This window comes from Fundulus heteroclitus, unplaced genomic scaffold (genome assembly GCF_011125445.2).
Source record: "Fundulus heteroclitus isolate FHET01 unplaced genomic scaffold, MU-UCD_Fhet_4.1 scaffold_77, whole genome shotgun sequence".
Classification (NCBI taxonomy): Eukaryota; Metazoa; Chordata; class Actinopteri; order Cyprinodontiformes; family Fundulidae; genus Fundulus; species Fundulus heteroclitus.
The window spans coordinates 801,116-816,370 of record NW_023397219.1 but is presented as its reverse complement, the minus strand read 5'-3'; the positions used below and the strand labels follow the sequence as shown (position 1 = coordinate 816,370).

Here is a 15,255-nt window from a genome sequence, read left to right as displayed (position 1 = left end):
TTTTTTTCCGGCAAGCACCTTTCTTCCTCTTTGAATCCGAGGCTGGGCTGACAGCGAGGTTATTGCCGCATTATCGCCACCTACTGTTCTGATTCAAACCCCTACACCGCAGCAACAGACCTTCACAAAAATAAAAGCATGAGCGCAACATGCGTTAATGCGCGTTAAAGTAAATATCGCCGTTAATAGTCTAATGGATTAACGCGAAATTAACCCGTTAACTTGCCCAGCCCTAATATATATATATATATATATATATATATATATATATATATATATATATATATATATATATATATATATATATATATATATATATAGGAGAGTCATGGGTATTCGTTGGTGGCATTAAAATTATTTCTACGAGCATTAAAAAGCATTAAATTAGGGTTACTCATTCCTGTATAATCCCTGAGATTGTTGCTACTCCTCTTCCTCTTCCCGTAGTTCTAGGAATTTAAATAATTAGAGGGAGTTGACTCATTTATACTAAAGTAGTCCTGTTGCAGCCAGGTTTCTCAGACAAAATAAATCAATTTGATTGTCAGAGATCAATTCATTAACTAACAAAGTCTTTGGAGGGAGAAACCTCATAGTAAACCACATTTAAATGTTTTATTTTTGGTTCCAGTTGAATCGTATTGATTATTATGAGATTTTATGTCCCTCAGGGGGTCCTGCGGGGGTTACTCTGGGAGTATGGAGTACTGGGCCCTCTAATAAGGGCTGTTAGGTCTCTCTATGACCGGTGTCAGAGCTTGGTCTGTATTGCAGACAGTAATTAGGATTCGTTTTCAGTGAGAGTTGGACACCACCAAGGTTGCTCTTTGTCACCGATTCTGTTCATAACTTTTATGGACAGAATTTCTAGACGCAGCCAAGGTAATCCGTTTTGGGGCCCTTAGGATCGTGTCTCTGCTATTCACGGATGATGTGGTTCTACTGACTTCATCAGGTTGTGATCTACGGTTCGCAGCCAAGTGTGAAGCGGCCAGGATGAGAATCAGTGCCTCCCAATCCAAGAGCATGGTCATGAGCCGGAAAAGGGTAGAGTGCCTTCTCCGGGTTGGGGAGGATTTACTGCCCCTAGTGGAGGAGTTCAAGTATCTTGTGGTCACGAATGAGGGGAAAATGGAGTGGGAGATTGACAGGCAGATTGGTGCTGCCTCTGCTGTGAAGCGGGTGCTGTACCGGTCCGTTGTGCTGAAGAAAGAGCTGAGCCAAAAGGAAAAGCTCTCGATCTACGTTCCTACCCTCATCTATGGTCATGAGCTTTGGGTCATGACCGAAAGAACGAGATCACGGATACAAACGGCTGAAATTAGTTTTCTCCGTAGTGTGTCTTGGCTCTCCCTTAGAGATAGGGTGAGGAGCTCAGTCATCCAGGGAGGACTCAGAGTAGAGCCGCTGCTCCTCCACATTGAGAGGAGCCAGTTGAGGTGGCTTGGGCATTTGGTTAGGATGCCTCCCGGACGCCTCCCTGGTGAGGTGTTCTGGCCACATCCCACCGGGAGGAGGCCCAGCGGAAGACCCAGGACACGCTGGAGGGACTATGTTTCTTAGCTGGCCTGGGAACGCCTTGGGATTCCCCCGGAGAAGCTGGCCCAAGTGGCTGGGGAAAGGAAAGTCTGGGCCTCCCTACTGAAGTTGCTATCCCCATAACCAAACCCTGGATAAGTGTAAGAAGATGGATGGATGGATTGTGCACGAGGAGAAGCTTGTACTGGATACAGTATTGGACAGGGAGCCAGTGAAGCTGTTGGAGGACAGGGGTGATGTGATCTCTGGACCGGGTACAGGTGAGTAGACGGGCAGCAGAATTGGGTGCGGAATCCAGATTGAAAAGTTTCAAACAACTGAGATGTGTGAAGATGTTGATTGAGTTGGGAGATGACTAAGCGTTCCAGGATTTTTGGAGAGTAACGGAAGAAGGTGAGAATACAGATTTCAAGGAGGGGAGACAGAATGGGGTCAAGATGACAACAGGAGAATTTAATGTTTATGAGAAGTTTGGTGGTGTCTGAGATGGACAGGGTAGAGAAAGAAGTTAAGCTGAGGGATGTAAGAGGGGAAATTGTAGGTACCAGTGGAGAAGCGGAGGAGGTGGATGTCGGCGAGCTGTGATTGGTTTGGATTTTTATATGAAAAGATGTCAGGAAGTTATTGCACTTTTCTATTGTGAATGTGGAGGTAATGTTATCTAGTGGTTTGGTCAGTTTTGTAAATGTTGTAAATAGAATGCGGGGGTTGGAGGAATTGGAATGCATAATGTCCAAGCAGAATTTGGAACGGGCAGATTGAGTGCTGAGTTGTAAGTTTTAACGGAATGTTTATAAGCTTGGGCATGGACAGTGGGACCAGTTTTTTATAGAGATGCTAGGGCTGGGTATGTTGGCCAAAGTCCTGAGTCGATTCGATTTCAATTTATACAGCTCTGAATCAATGAATTTCGATTAAGTTTGATTCAATTCTATGTGCTCTTACAATAATGAAAGTGGCTTAACTGTGTTGCAAAATACACATGTATTTTATTTTTTTTCCTCTTCACATTAAACACAAAGTGCATACAAAGTGCAGACTTGTAAACCGGACTGTTTAAACTTGGGATGTAAACAAAACTGTCTCAAATCTCAAAAGTGGAAATTTGTATATATTAAGGAATAATATCACTAGAGGATGAAGCCATTGTAAGGCTAAAGCTAGGCTAGGCTAACCCTAACCTCTTACCACGCCGAGAAAAGCAAACCGTGTGAAACACGAGTTCCCAAATGTGAAGTGCAGCAACAGAGAATATGTTTCAAATGTGCTTATGTTGGAAACAGAGAAATATCACAGCAAAGAGATTCAAGATAAAATCGAGACCAAACCTAGGCTACCGCCTCGCCAACATTCCAAAACAAAAAACAAAGTTTTAATTCATTGCCATCGCCGTCTATAGCAGCTCTTGCCGCCGCCTACATTTCCCCGATTATACATCCCAAAAATCACCTTTGCATCTGTCTCCACTGAGAGCAACATTAACGAGTGATTGGGTTCCTTGTTCCAACCGAGATGCTACTTTTCCGATCAAAACACAGACCGGGGTGTTATGCCGAAAAGTGCATGCCTGCCGAGATATGCATCCCATGTCGCGGGAGCGCACCTCGCTCTCTACAACTGAATATCGACGAAGAAAACTGATTAAAATGTGACCAACGCAGTTACTTGTTCTTAAATTAATGATATCAAAACATTTTAATAAACCTCTTGTGGGGAAAAAAACTGTTATTTGGCAAATTCGTTCACAAAATTACGGGTGTTATGAACAACATTAAATCCAAAGTTTTTATCCGAGGTACGGCTGATTTATTTGTTGCGGTCTCTTGTCATTCACACAGAACAATAAACCGTGAGAGCCGACGTGAGTTTTGAAACTGCAAAGCTTTGTCTTAAGCGGAAGATCAAACGTGCATCTACACAGCACAGCGTTCATAGACCAGTGTGATGCATTCGCAAGCGTCAGAAAGCTATCGTGCATTCAGGAGCATGGGACATTTAAAACTTACAAGGAAAGAGGCATAAAACGGAATGGAACTTAACCCATACAGTAATGTATTTATCCAGAAACAGTGAGGGCTTTCTTACAGTACTGAATGCTCTATGATTGTATATCTGATATTTTTTGATTATGCACATCTGTTAGGTTTTTTTTCTGAAAAATCTATAATATTACATACAATATAATATAATATTACAGCAGCAAATTATCAAAGTTTTTCAGGGGATGCATTTTGTGTTCCTCTCTAGAATCCTCGCAGATGATATGATATTGTGTGTGTGATGAGTGCAATTCAACATGTAAATTCAATTTCAAATTCCAACCCTGTATTTTTATCATAAAAATTCGACTTTGTTCTTGAAGAAATGTTACGATCGTTTTTAGAACAGAACAAATATGTTTCAGCTGATTCAGTCCAGACTTCATGCAGCTATAGTCTAGACTTCTTGTTTGCGGTAAGGCATATTGTGTCACTTCCTGTTGTCAAGGTGTGAATTGCGGTCTGTTGCTCCAGTCTTGCTTTTATCTTTAATCTCTTTGCTGTAACATCTGTTTTTAACACATAAGCACTTTTAAAACATTCTCTGTTCCTGCACATCATGTTTTGGGACTCCTCGTGTTTCACACGGTTTGCTTTTCTCGGCGTTGTAAGACGGCGCTAGCCTTTGTTTAGCCTCGCCTAGCTTTACCCTCACAATGACTTCTTCCTCTACTCTTCCATCCACTTCTCCGTCCCGACTAAGTCTCCCCCTATCTCCTGCTTTCTGTGTCAGATGTTTAGTTATTCCTCTGCCTCCTTTAGTGATAATGGTACATGTAATAAATGTAGTGTTTTTTTAACTTTGGAGGCGAGGGTGTCAGAATTGGAGACCTGGCTCCGTGCTGTTGAAAATCCAGCTGATAGCCGCCCTCATGCTAGCGCAGGGTCACATAAATTAATCCCTAGTTAGAGTGTTATGTGTTGTTTAAAATAATAATAATAATACCGTATTTTCCCGACTATAGAGCTCATCTTTATATAAGCTGCACCCACTAAGTTTTTTAAAAAAACTAGAGAAGTACATATAAACTTCGCACCGGAGTAAAAGCCGCTGATATCAACTGAAGTGGTTACCGGTACCTCGTTTAACAGAATACAACTGAACAGATTAGTTTCGGAATGGTGCCGGTAGCACAAAAGTAAAAGTGCTGATCAAACAAAACAGAAAAGTTATTGATTGATTTATTCATCGTCCTCCTGCGCACTGAAACCACTCATGTCATCTTCTTCAGTGTTGGACTTGAACAGGCTCAGAAGAGCTTCTTCACATACCTTTTCTGTGTGGATATCAGTGTTGCTCTCCGTGTCGCTGTCATCCCGGGGTGAAGCTGGCTCTGAAGCTGTGGTGCCCTCTTCACGCAGCAGTCCTGCCTTTCGGAACCCGTTGGTGATCGTAGATTCCTTCACACTGTTCCACGCTGTTAGGATCCACTGACATACATCAGAAAATTATGCTCTTCGGATGCGGCCAGTTTTTGTGAAGGATTTTTTGCCGCTCGTCATCCAAGCCTCCCATTCACTCCGGAGTGCTGCTTTAAATGCTCGATTCACACTGATGTCCAGAGGTTGCAAAAACTTTGTTGTACCACCAGGAATCACAGCAGGAATTGAGGTTAGTTCTCTTGATGACTGCTTTCACTGAATCGGTGATATGGGCCCTCATACTGTCCAAAACAAGAAGCGTCTTTTTCCAGTGAAAAAATCCTCCTGGGCGCTTTCCGTAGCACTCTGTTAACAAGTCCTTCATTAAACTTTCTACCATCCATCCTTTCTTGTTGACTTTAACCACTATGTCCTTCGGGAGTTGGTCTTTTCTGCATTGTTTTGCGCTTAAAAATTACCATCGGGGGAAGCTTCTTTCCAGAGGCGGTGCAGCCCAGGACGCAGGTGAAATGTGTTCTCTCATGTCCGGTGGTTTTCACCATTATGGACGATGCACCTGTCTTGTTTACGGTCCTGGTCAGAGGCAGATCAAATGTCAGTGGGACTTTATCCATATTTATAATGTTGTCTGGTCCTATGGTGTTCTCCGCAACCTTTGTTTGAACAAATTGTTGGAAATTTGCAACTTTTTCCTGATAATCTGGGGGGAGTTGCTGATAGAGAGTTGTCCGCGCTCTGATGAACAGGTTCTTTCTTCTCATGAATGTGAAACACCAAGATGGTCCTCCGTTGAAATCATCAATATTCATTTCGCGGGCGACTGATTTGGCTTTCAGCCGGATTTGCATGGTGGATACACCTCGGCCACCTGCTCTCTGAGTGTTAACCCAGTCTCAAGAACATTTTCAAGTTCAGGCCACCTGCTTTTATGTCCTCTAAAAGCCTTTCTAGTTTTTTTTTACATTGAATGAGTTCTTCCCGCTGCCGTCTCCAGCGCTGAACCATGTATTCATTCATGTCAAGTTTACGTGCGGCAGCTCTATTTCCTTCCTGTACTGCCAGATTGATGGGTATGGGATGAGAATTTGAACAAAATTCTCCGTTGTGCCTGCTACTTGCAAGTGCTAAATAAAAATTAGCGCTATCTTCTTCTTTGATTTCCAACTTTGACTTCCCACCCGTCTCGTTTTTTTTTTAACTTTCTGCTAAAGCGCCCCCTGGCGGGTTACGAAAAATCCACAGAAAAGCCGCACCACATTATGAACCGCATGGTTCGAAGCATGGGGAAAAAGTAGCGGCTTATAGTTGGGAAAATACGGTAATAATAATTGTCTAGTGTAAATGGCTATTGAGAGTAGTTTAAAGTGTTTTAATCTAGAGGGGAGGGATGTAGTAGATATACTGACATGTATAAGCATTATTGATTAACGCCTCTAGGGGGCGCTACCTACCTGTTATAACGCTACACTTATGGGGACATGCTCCGTTGATATATAGAAGAAGAAAGATCAAGCCACGGGCTAGAGAGACGTTTAGGTTGTTGTTAAGTGTGCAAGAATAAATGGCACGAGGCCAAGGAAACAACTCTAGTGTGATGATTGCTACAGCCACCGTAGGATATCACAGTTTGCTTCTGTGTATTTGTTTTCAATGAAATCAGAAGATGCCCAAGTTTGTGTACAGACACAAAATCAACTCAACAGTCAGGTGAAGAGGCAGCTAAAGAGACTGAACTGGAACTGAACTACCCCAGAGTCCTAATGGCCTGTGGAGAGGAGCTCTTTGGGATTCTACCTCTTCAACCTTAGTTTGATCAACGAGAAGTTTCTGGTTGTGGAGGACGTCCTATCTTGTTCCACTTGTTGCAAAGAAAATTCACCCATCAGTGCTCAATGACTTTATATCTGTTGCCCTGACATTCCACATCATGAAAGTCCTAGAGAGACTCCTGTTGGCCCATCTGAGTAAGCAAACAAGTAACTATCAGCAATCAACTAACAAGGTAGTCTATAGCACAGCAGCACCACAGATAACTGTACTCCCACCCTTCCCTTTCACTCTTTACCTCTTAGACTGTTTTTTTCATCTTCAGAAATATTCTGATGACTCTGCAGTCCTTGGGTGTATGAGAGATGGACAAGTAGTCGAGTACAGGGAGCTGGTGGACAACTTTGTTGCATGGTGTGAAAACAACCGTCTCCTCCTGAATGTTAATAAAACAAGGAAGATGACTGTAGATTTCTGGAGAAACATAAATAGGTCTAACACTAGTACCATCATGAGAGAAGTTAAGTTTTAAATCCTCCCTAAAAACACACTTCTTCTCCCTGGCTTTTAATCAAGTCTAAGTGTACATCTGGCAAAAAATAAATAAATAAATAAATAATTTTTAAATTTCAACTTAATTTATTCTATTTTATGTTTAAATTAGCTTTTTAATTTTTACCTTATTTCCTGCAACTGTGATATCTGTACAGCACTTTGGTCAAACCCCGGTTGTTTTAAATGTGCTTTATAAATAAAGGTTGAGTTGAGTGGAGGTGGTGGAGGGTAAATACAAGGTGCAAGGTGTGGATAGCAAGGTGTAAATACCTTGCTATCCACATAGAAAACAGAAAGGACTGGAGATGCAACTGTGAAGCCATCCACAAAATGGGACAGAGCAGACTACTTTTTGAGGACTCTGGTCCTTCAGTATTTGCAGCAACATGCTGCAGATCTTCTAAGTCTGTTGTGGAGAGTGTGGTCTCCTCTGCCATCGTCTGTAGGAGTAGATGCATTAGAGCAAATGACTTAAAGAAGGTCAACAATCTTATAAAGGCCGGCTCTTTTCTCGGGAACCATCTAGAACAGGGGTCGGCAACCTGCGGCTCTTTGATGCCTCTGGTGCGGCTCAGCTGTTGAAAACAATTATGTCACAGAGCTGTGTACCTCATGCAGGCAGTCTCGTCAATGCTGGCTGATGAACACTCCTCACCAGTTGGTGGCAGTAATGCGCACTGAAAAGATGTTTGCCAACTGCCAATAAACTCAAGAAGAAGAAATAATACTTGCGAGTGGCTGCAGAGCGAAATAAGCAGAGAAGGCGGAATTTTCAGATGCTGTTTTTTTGTAGTAAATTCTACAAATAACAAGGTGACCACGGTGACACAGGACCTAAAATATTCATTGATTAAGGGTGAAGAGAGCTAAACAGCAGGGTAAGAGTCGTTTCTATATCTGACGTTTGTTCATTTTCAAAGTGAGGAAAAGCGAACAGCGCTTGGCTCGAGGCTGTGAGCGGAGTCCTGCGCAGCTGAAGTCAGAGCTTCAGCTGCGCAGGACTCCGCCTGAACGTCTGATAGCTCGTCTAATGCAGCTGTTAGCTTGTTAGCTGGTTAATGCCAGGAGCTCGTTTACGTGCGTGACTTTCCCGGATGTGATTAAAATGTGTTCAAATTAAAAGAAAAGTATTCCAAAAGTACCGTTTATATGGGATGAAAACAAATAATCCAACCATGACGTGCGTTTACTGGCACCAAGCTTTATTCAAAATAAAAACTCTGACATTAGCAGAGTTGATGATTTCCATAAAACAATAGAAGTTTTGAGGCAAAGATGCGTTGGTTCTGCTCCCGGTCCATTGTGTCGCAAAAAATGTGTTATATGCAGTGGGATTTCATTTAAAATTTCAAAAGGGTTTTGTGGCTCCCAGTGTTTTCTTTACTGTGTGAAACGGGTCCAAATGGCTCTTTCAGTGGTAAAGGTTGCCGACCCCTGATCTAGAACCTCTGGAGATGACTGGGCAAAGAAGGATTCTTCATGAAATGAATGTTATGGATTACCCTGAGCATCCTCTTTATCAAGATGTCTTACAACAAGAGTGTCTTTAGTCAGAGGCTTCTTTAGATCTGCAGTAAGACAGGCTGCTACAGCCATCACCGTCTGCAACTACTTGTCGAAGAATCCCATATAACATGAGTTACACCAGCATTTAATTTCCATTTGGGATTAATAAAGTATTTTTGAATTTAAAAGATAAAAGTTTAAAATTCAACTCAAACAACTATCCCCTCAAACAGTGCTGTGCATGTTCATCATGCACCAAATGTGCGTGCAGCATTTTTGTCTTCGTTTGATTTTAGCATATGGTTTTCTTGGGCCAAAAATACTTAGATTTAAGGCTTTAGTAATTAGATCTGGTTTAATCATTCATTTTACAGTTGAAGGGATATTATGATTCTGAGGGGGGAAAAAATTCACAATAAACTCTATTTCTCTCATTTGTTTGATTTAAAATTTAAGCTTCTTTAGAAATATGTACTCTTTAGAATAACAGTTCTTAAGAATTTTGAAGATTTTAGACTGATAAAGATAATTTCTTCTTAGGGATCATTTAATTTTTTCTATTAAAGTAAAATTCTGTAACTTTATGTTTTGGGATTAAACAAGTATAATTTAATTTCATGTATCTGCTTCACAACTTTGTATTTGTTTCTTGTTTTTCTCCAGTTAAAGCTTGTCAACCCCACTCAGTATCGCTTTGAGCATCTGGCCACACAACTTAAGTGGCGTCTGCAGGAGGGCCGCGGCGAGGCTGTTTACCAGATTGGAGTGGAAGACAACGGCTTGCTGGTTGGTCTGACAGAGGCTGACATGAAAGCCTCACTCAAGACCTTAAAGAGGATGGCAGAGAAGTAGGTGACATCATGGAATCCCTTTACTTTTCTACTGAAGTTCTTTGAGAATCATCTGGCAACATTTTAATAATGTCCATCCGTCCGTCTTCTTCCGCTTATCCGGGGTCGGGTCGCGGGGGTAGCAGCTTCAGTAGGGAGGCCCAGACGTCCCTCTCCCCGGCCACTTGGGCCAGCTCCTTCGGAGGAATCCCAAGGCGTTCCCAGGCCAGCCGGGAGACATAGTCCCTCCAGCGTGTCCTGGGTCTTCCACTGGGCCTCCTCCTGGTGGGACGTGCCCGGAACACCTCACCAGGGAGGCGTCCAGGGTTTTTAATTTTAAATTAATAAAAATGTTTAATAATAATTTTCTATAATTGAGATTGGAGTTGGCACAATATCACAAATTCAAACTATATACTGTATAATTTATGATTTTTCAACAACTTTTTTTCTGGTTAACCTCAAAAATAGGATTATTTACAATAAGACAAACCATGAAAATATCTTGAATTTTCTTTCCCTTCCTCTGTGGTTAGTAAATCTTTTTTCTTTTCTCTCACCTCCTTTATTATTCAAAACCAATAATTAGGGGACAATTTAGCCCTCGTTTAGATAAATATATAATTTCAGTGTCATTTCCTTGTTTGGCAAAACAATAGACACAATAAAACTTAGTATAAGTGTTAAAATTCTTTATGGAAGTATGTACCGTATTTTCCGGACTATCCACCTTATTTTCGAACACGGAAGTAACTATGGGTCCAACTTCCGTTTTTTTTGTGCGGCACTTCCGTTTCAGCGCTTCCCTCTGCCAAATAACATTAGCTTGACTGAATTGGTAAACTGTTGCGGCAACATTTCCAAAAATTGCAGAGCAATCGAAGTGGCAGGTCCGTGCTACAGCCTCAAACTATTTATGACTGAGAGTATGATATGAAGAAGTGGCCTCATATAACGTACAAGGACATTTTTAACTATTTTGTGTTGTCAGTTGGTGCAGACGGCTCTCCAATGCGGTAGTACAGTAGTGCCGGTTGACTACATCAACCGGCACTACTGTCTTATGACAAGGGACAGAGCATGGCGCCTGTGTGTGGCTTGGCTGTTGCTGCATTGGACCTGTATCACTTTTTAGTGTTTTTATTAGGGCTGTCAAAATAACGCGCTAATTTCGATTAATTAATAAAAAAAAAAAAAACGGATTAAAAAAAATAATGCAAACTAGAATCGTTCAACTTCTGAAGAAGTTGAAGAAGGCACCCGCCTGGTGGTGGGCATGACCGTCAAAGGCAAAGCTTCCGAGTTCCTTGGTCGTAGGCTCTCATCGCTTGGGGATTTTAAATCAAACGTTCTGAGTGAAAAGGATTTGTCTTCATCAAAACCTGCCGACCGGGAAAACTCTGCGTCTGCAGAGCTGCAAACTGCGTATTTCGATCTGAGACGCAGCTAATGAGCTAATTGGCGACAGCCGACAGTCAACGTTTCCCATTCATTTGCTACGGTAGTCCTAAACCACTACTGACATAATACACTTTTTGGCCACAAGCGTGATTTTGGGGGCGTTGTTTCCACTTCTTTTCGTAGAGCCGTTTTTAATAGAAAGAAGAAAAGGCAAAAACGGTCCAAACAAAAGGTCGTAACGTTTACATTTGTAACCTCTGCCTTACATAAACCTCTCATTTTAGTGTGGGAGGTTTCATAACTAAATTGGACCAGCCTGGTGGCCGATCATCATTAATTGCACATTGAACCAATAAGAGCAGAGTGTGAAGGTCCAATTAGCAGGGTAAGAGCCCAGTTTTGCTCAAAATATTGCAATGCACACAACATTATGGGTGACATGGGTGAGTTCAAAGGAGGACAAATTGTTGGTGCACATCTTGCTGGATGTGTCAAAACTTTCTTCAATTGAATAAAAACAAAACTGAAGTAATAATATTTGGACCAATAGAGGAGAAATCAAAAGTTAGCACACAGCTTCAGTCGCTTCAGCTAGAAACCACTGATCAGGCCCGAAATCTGGTTGTAGTGATGGACTCAGACCTGAACCTCCAAAAGTAGTGATGGGTCGATGAGGCGTCATGAAACGTTTCGACACATTGCCAAACTGTATTGGTACTGTGCCGATACTGTGTCACTGAATACTGACACCTGCTGGACCTTAAAAATCCCTACAGGCAACCTGGTTGACAGAGTTAACTGACACTGATTTGATGACCAAGTATACACAATACAATTTAAATCATTGTATGTTGCATTGTATTATTTTATATTTCCATTTGAATTAAACATATATTTGATTTTTTTTAGATACAGTCAATAAATAATGTGAAGGAGGATGCTTGTGGACTGGCTTTTTTATTTTTTACAAATGGTTGATCGGGCGCTGTGTTTAGTTACCTGACTGATATCATCTGTTCTGAAATCGGACATGCTGAGAATGACAAAGGGAGGAAGAACTACTCAGAGTAGCAGCTTTCTACTCAGTGTAGATCAGCCGTTTTTTCCGAAACGACGCTCAGAACAAAGACGCACAGCGCAACCCGCCCAACCATAAAGGCGTCTGCCCAACCCATCAGTGGTGCGCTCCGATCAGCACCTTGCGCTCACAGAGCGAGACTGTGGTACAACACCATCACACCAGAGTTGCAAAATGGTTAAAAATTAACCATTATTAACCGTTATTTTGTTTACAGTTCAGGTTGGATTTTCTTTACTGCGCAGCATAGCTTTGCTGTGCGCGAATGCACACGCGTGCAGCTTAGAGGGAGCTAAGAATGTGAGCTACTGTTAGTCCATTTTGGAAGGGGATACATATTCTGGCAGGCTGACCCCGATATTTTTTGTATCCCCTTGTAACTTCTTCATTAAAAGAGCTAACAGCTTCAAATTTTCAGCAGGTGCTTGTTGTTATAAGAGGTGTTTATATGCCAAAAATCTAGAATGTGGGATACTGCTAATCCCTTTTGGAAGGGGATACATATATGCTCAGCATGATAGTCTGTTTCCAGCATACATTTCTTGGCTGACTTTGTGCAAGATGAGGACAGCATTACTTACAAATCCAATCCGATTGGGGCCTGCTCTGATGGTGCACGGATATATATATATATATATATATATATATATATATATATATATATATATATATATATATATATATATATATATATATATATATATATATATATATATATATATATAAAAAGAGGCCTTAGTCCTCGACTTAGCCTGAGGTCCTTTACCGCGTGTCTTCCTCCCTCTCATAACCCCTTTCCTGTCAGCCTACTTTGAAAAAATTAGCCAATAGAACCTCAAAATCCCAGTAAAAATGCAAGGATCAATTCTCACAACCTAAGGATAGCAGTTTAACTTATGAATATGAAGCTTCATGCATGCTCAGTATGAGGGATTGCTGCAAAGCCATCAACAATGCAGACAACTGTCCACTGTGGCTCTACGCTCTTTCAGGAGGAGTGAATGCTGCTTGGAGAGACTTGATGCAACTTGCTGGGTTTCCTTAGAGAGGAAAACTTTCAGACCAACCTGTCTGGTCAGCACATATAACAATTGGCTGCAGTGTTTGAAATCAATAAAACTTTTAATGTGAAGTCAAAATATTTTTTTAAAATTGTAAAAAATATATATATATATATATATATATATATATATATATATATATATATATATATATCTATATATATATATATATATATATCTATATATATATCTATATATATATATATATATATATATATATATATATATTAGGGCTGGGCAACGATTAAAATATTTAATCGCGATTAATCGCCCTGATTAATCGCGATTAATCGCATTGTATTTACAAACTCCAAGAATGAATTCAAAAGTAGTGTAAAGAGCACTTTTATTTTAATGTCCTGCTGCCATATGAACAAAAGTGTTGTAACATTTGTAGCACTTATTTTATACTGGATATTTTCAACCCATCTATTGAATTTAGTGCACTAGTTGATCTTTTCTTCATAAGAGAACAGCAAGCACTGCAGCCAAAATATGGCCTTTTTTGACCTGCTGTATATTAGCCAGTCCCTAACCTTGATGTATCATGAAACTGTTGACCTTTTGGGTTTTGTGGTTTTTATTTTATTATTACAATTAAATAATAATAATAATAATAATAATAATAATAATAATAATAATAATAATAATAATAATAATAATAATAATAATAATAATAATAACAATGTTATGTTCAGTGTTTTTTCGCTAATCCACCTCTTATATATTTCAATCCTTATGTAATTTTGTCTGTGTTGTGTGCACCTGCCTGTTGCTTTAATCCTATAAATTTCCCCGTCGTGGGATAAAAAAAGGATTAGCTAATGTTATCTTATCTTAAATAACACTTTTTAATATATGTACTGGGTTCTTTCAAGGTCTTAATTACATGTTATGTGTGGGCTCCAGTAACATCCATCCATCCATCCATCCATCCATCCATCCATCCATCCATCCATCCATCCACTGATCTACCTGGATGTTCCCTGGAGGACTGAAACGCCTCAGTCAGAGACGTCTGTGGGTCTGTCGGGGCAATGAGAGAAGTTTCGTCTCCTCTCTCCGTTTCTGGGGCTCGATGTTTTCGTGTTTTTTCACGTGCTTAGAGAAATTTGTTGTGTTTCCACTGAAATGAACCGGCTTTTTACAAAACATACAGCTTGATTTCATTTACAGTATTAAAATAAAGCCAAACGGTGCTACTTCCTCTGTTCATGTTTTTTCGCTGCTGCTTTCTTTCTCAGCTGTTTGTGTGTTAAGTTTGTGTGAGACCTAAGTGGGCGGGCCAGGCTGAGCCTGCGTGCTGATTGGCTGGCGCCGCTGAGCTATGTACGAGAGGGGAGGGGGAGCGGGAGAGTGCTGCCGTGTGCCTGCTGACTGACACTGACTGAAAGCATGTGAGCAACATGCGTTAATGCGCGATAAAATAAATATCGCCGTTAATAGTCTAATGAATTAACGCGAAATTAACGCGTTAACTTGCCCAGCCCTAATATATATATATATATATATATATATATATATATATATATATATATATATATATATATATATATATATATATATATATATATATATATATATATATATATATATATATATATTGAAACTCCTCATATACTGTTCTTTTTTTTAAAGCGACACATCTTGTTTTCTTAATATGGTTCTTTGCTGAATTAAAATATCATTAGATCTGATCATTTTGGCAGTAACTTTATTCTGTGTTAATTTGATCACACTTGGAATCAGCTTTATATAATCCATTCATGCGGGTCTATCCACACAAAAAAAACGAACAAGTAGACAGCTGTGATGGACTCAGGAAGGTGGGTTTTTAGTTTCAGCAGACAGACATGCAACAATCTAATGACATAAAGCTAATACTTTCGTGACACATCTGGAGATGACCACAGAGCCGTTTACTTTATCAGAACGTGTTATACTGAGTGATCAGTCTAGTTTTAACAGACATAGCAATCCCTTGCGATCGTACTAACAAGTGTTACGTTTTCAATTTTAACCCATTAACTGAACGATAATGTAACGGCACTATTCCTATATTTCGCTAAGAGAAATAAAACATCTTGATTTTCACG

The 15,255-nt window shown here is 40.4% G+C and overlaps 1 protein-coding gene across 4 annotated transcripts in view; it reads left to right on the top strand.

Annotated features, from left to right (window-relative positions):
• Positions 1 to 15,255, top strand: part of LOC105922918 (GTP-binding protein 2-like) — a 245,600-nt gene that overhangs the window by 64,083 nt on the left and 166,262 nt on the right. For 3 of the 4 annotated variants that reach the window (XM_036134214.1, XM_036134213.1, XM_036134212.1), the window contains one exon: positions 9,453 to 9,637. The exons of the other annotated variant lie outside the window; for it this stretch is intronic. In XM_036134214.1, coding sequence (XP_035990107.1) covers positions 9,453 to 9,637 — 185 coding nt within the window. The remainder of the gene's footprint in view (positions 1 to 9,452; positions 9,638 to 15,255) is intronic. 4 annotated transcript variants of the gene reach the window in all.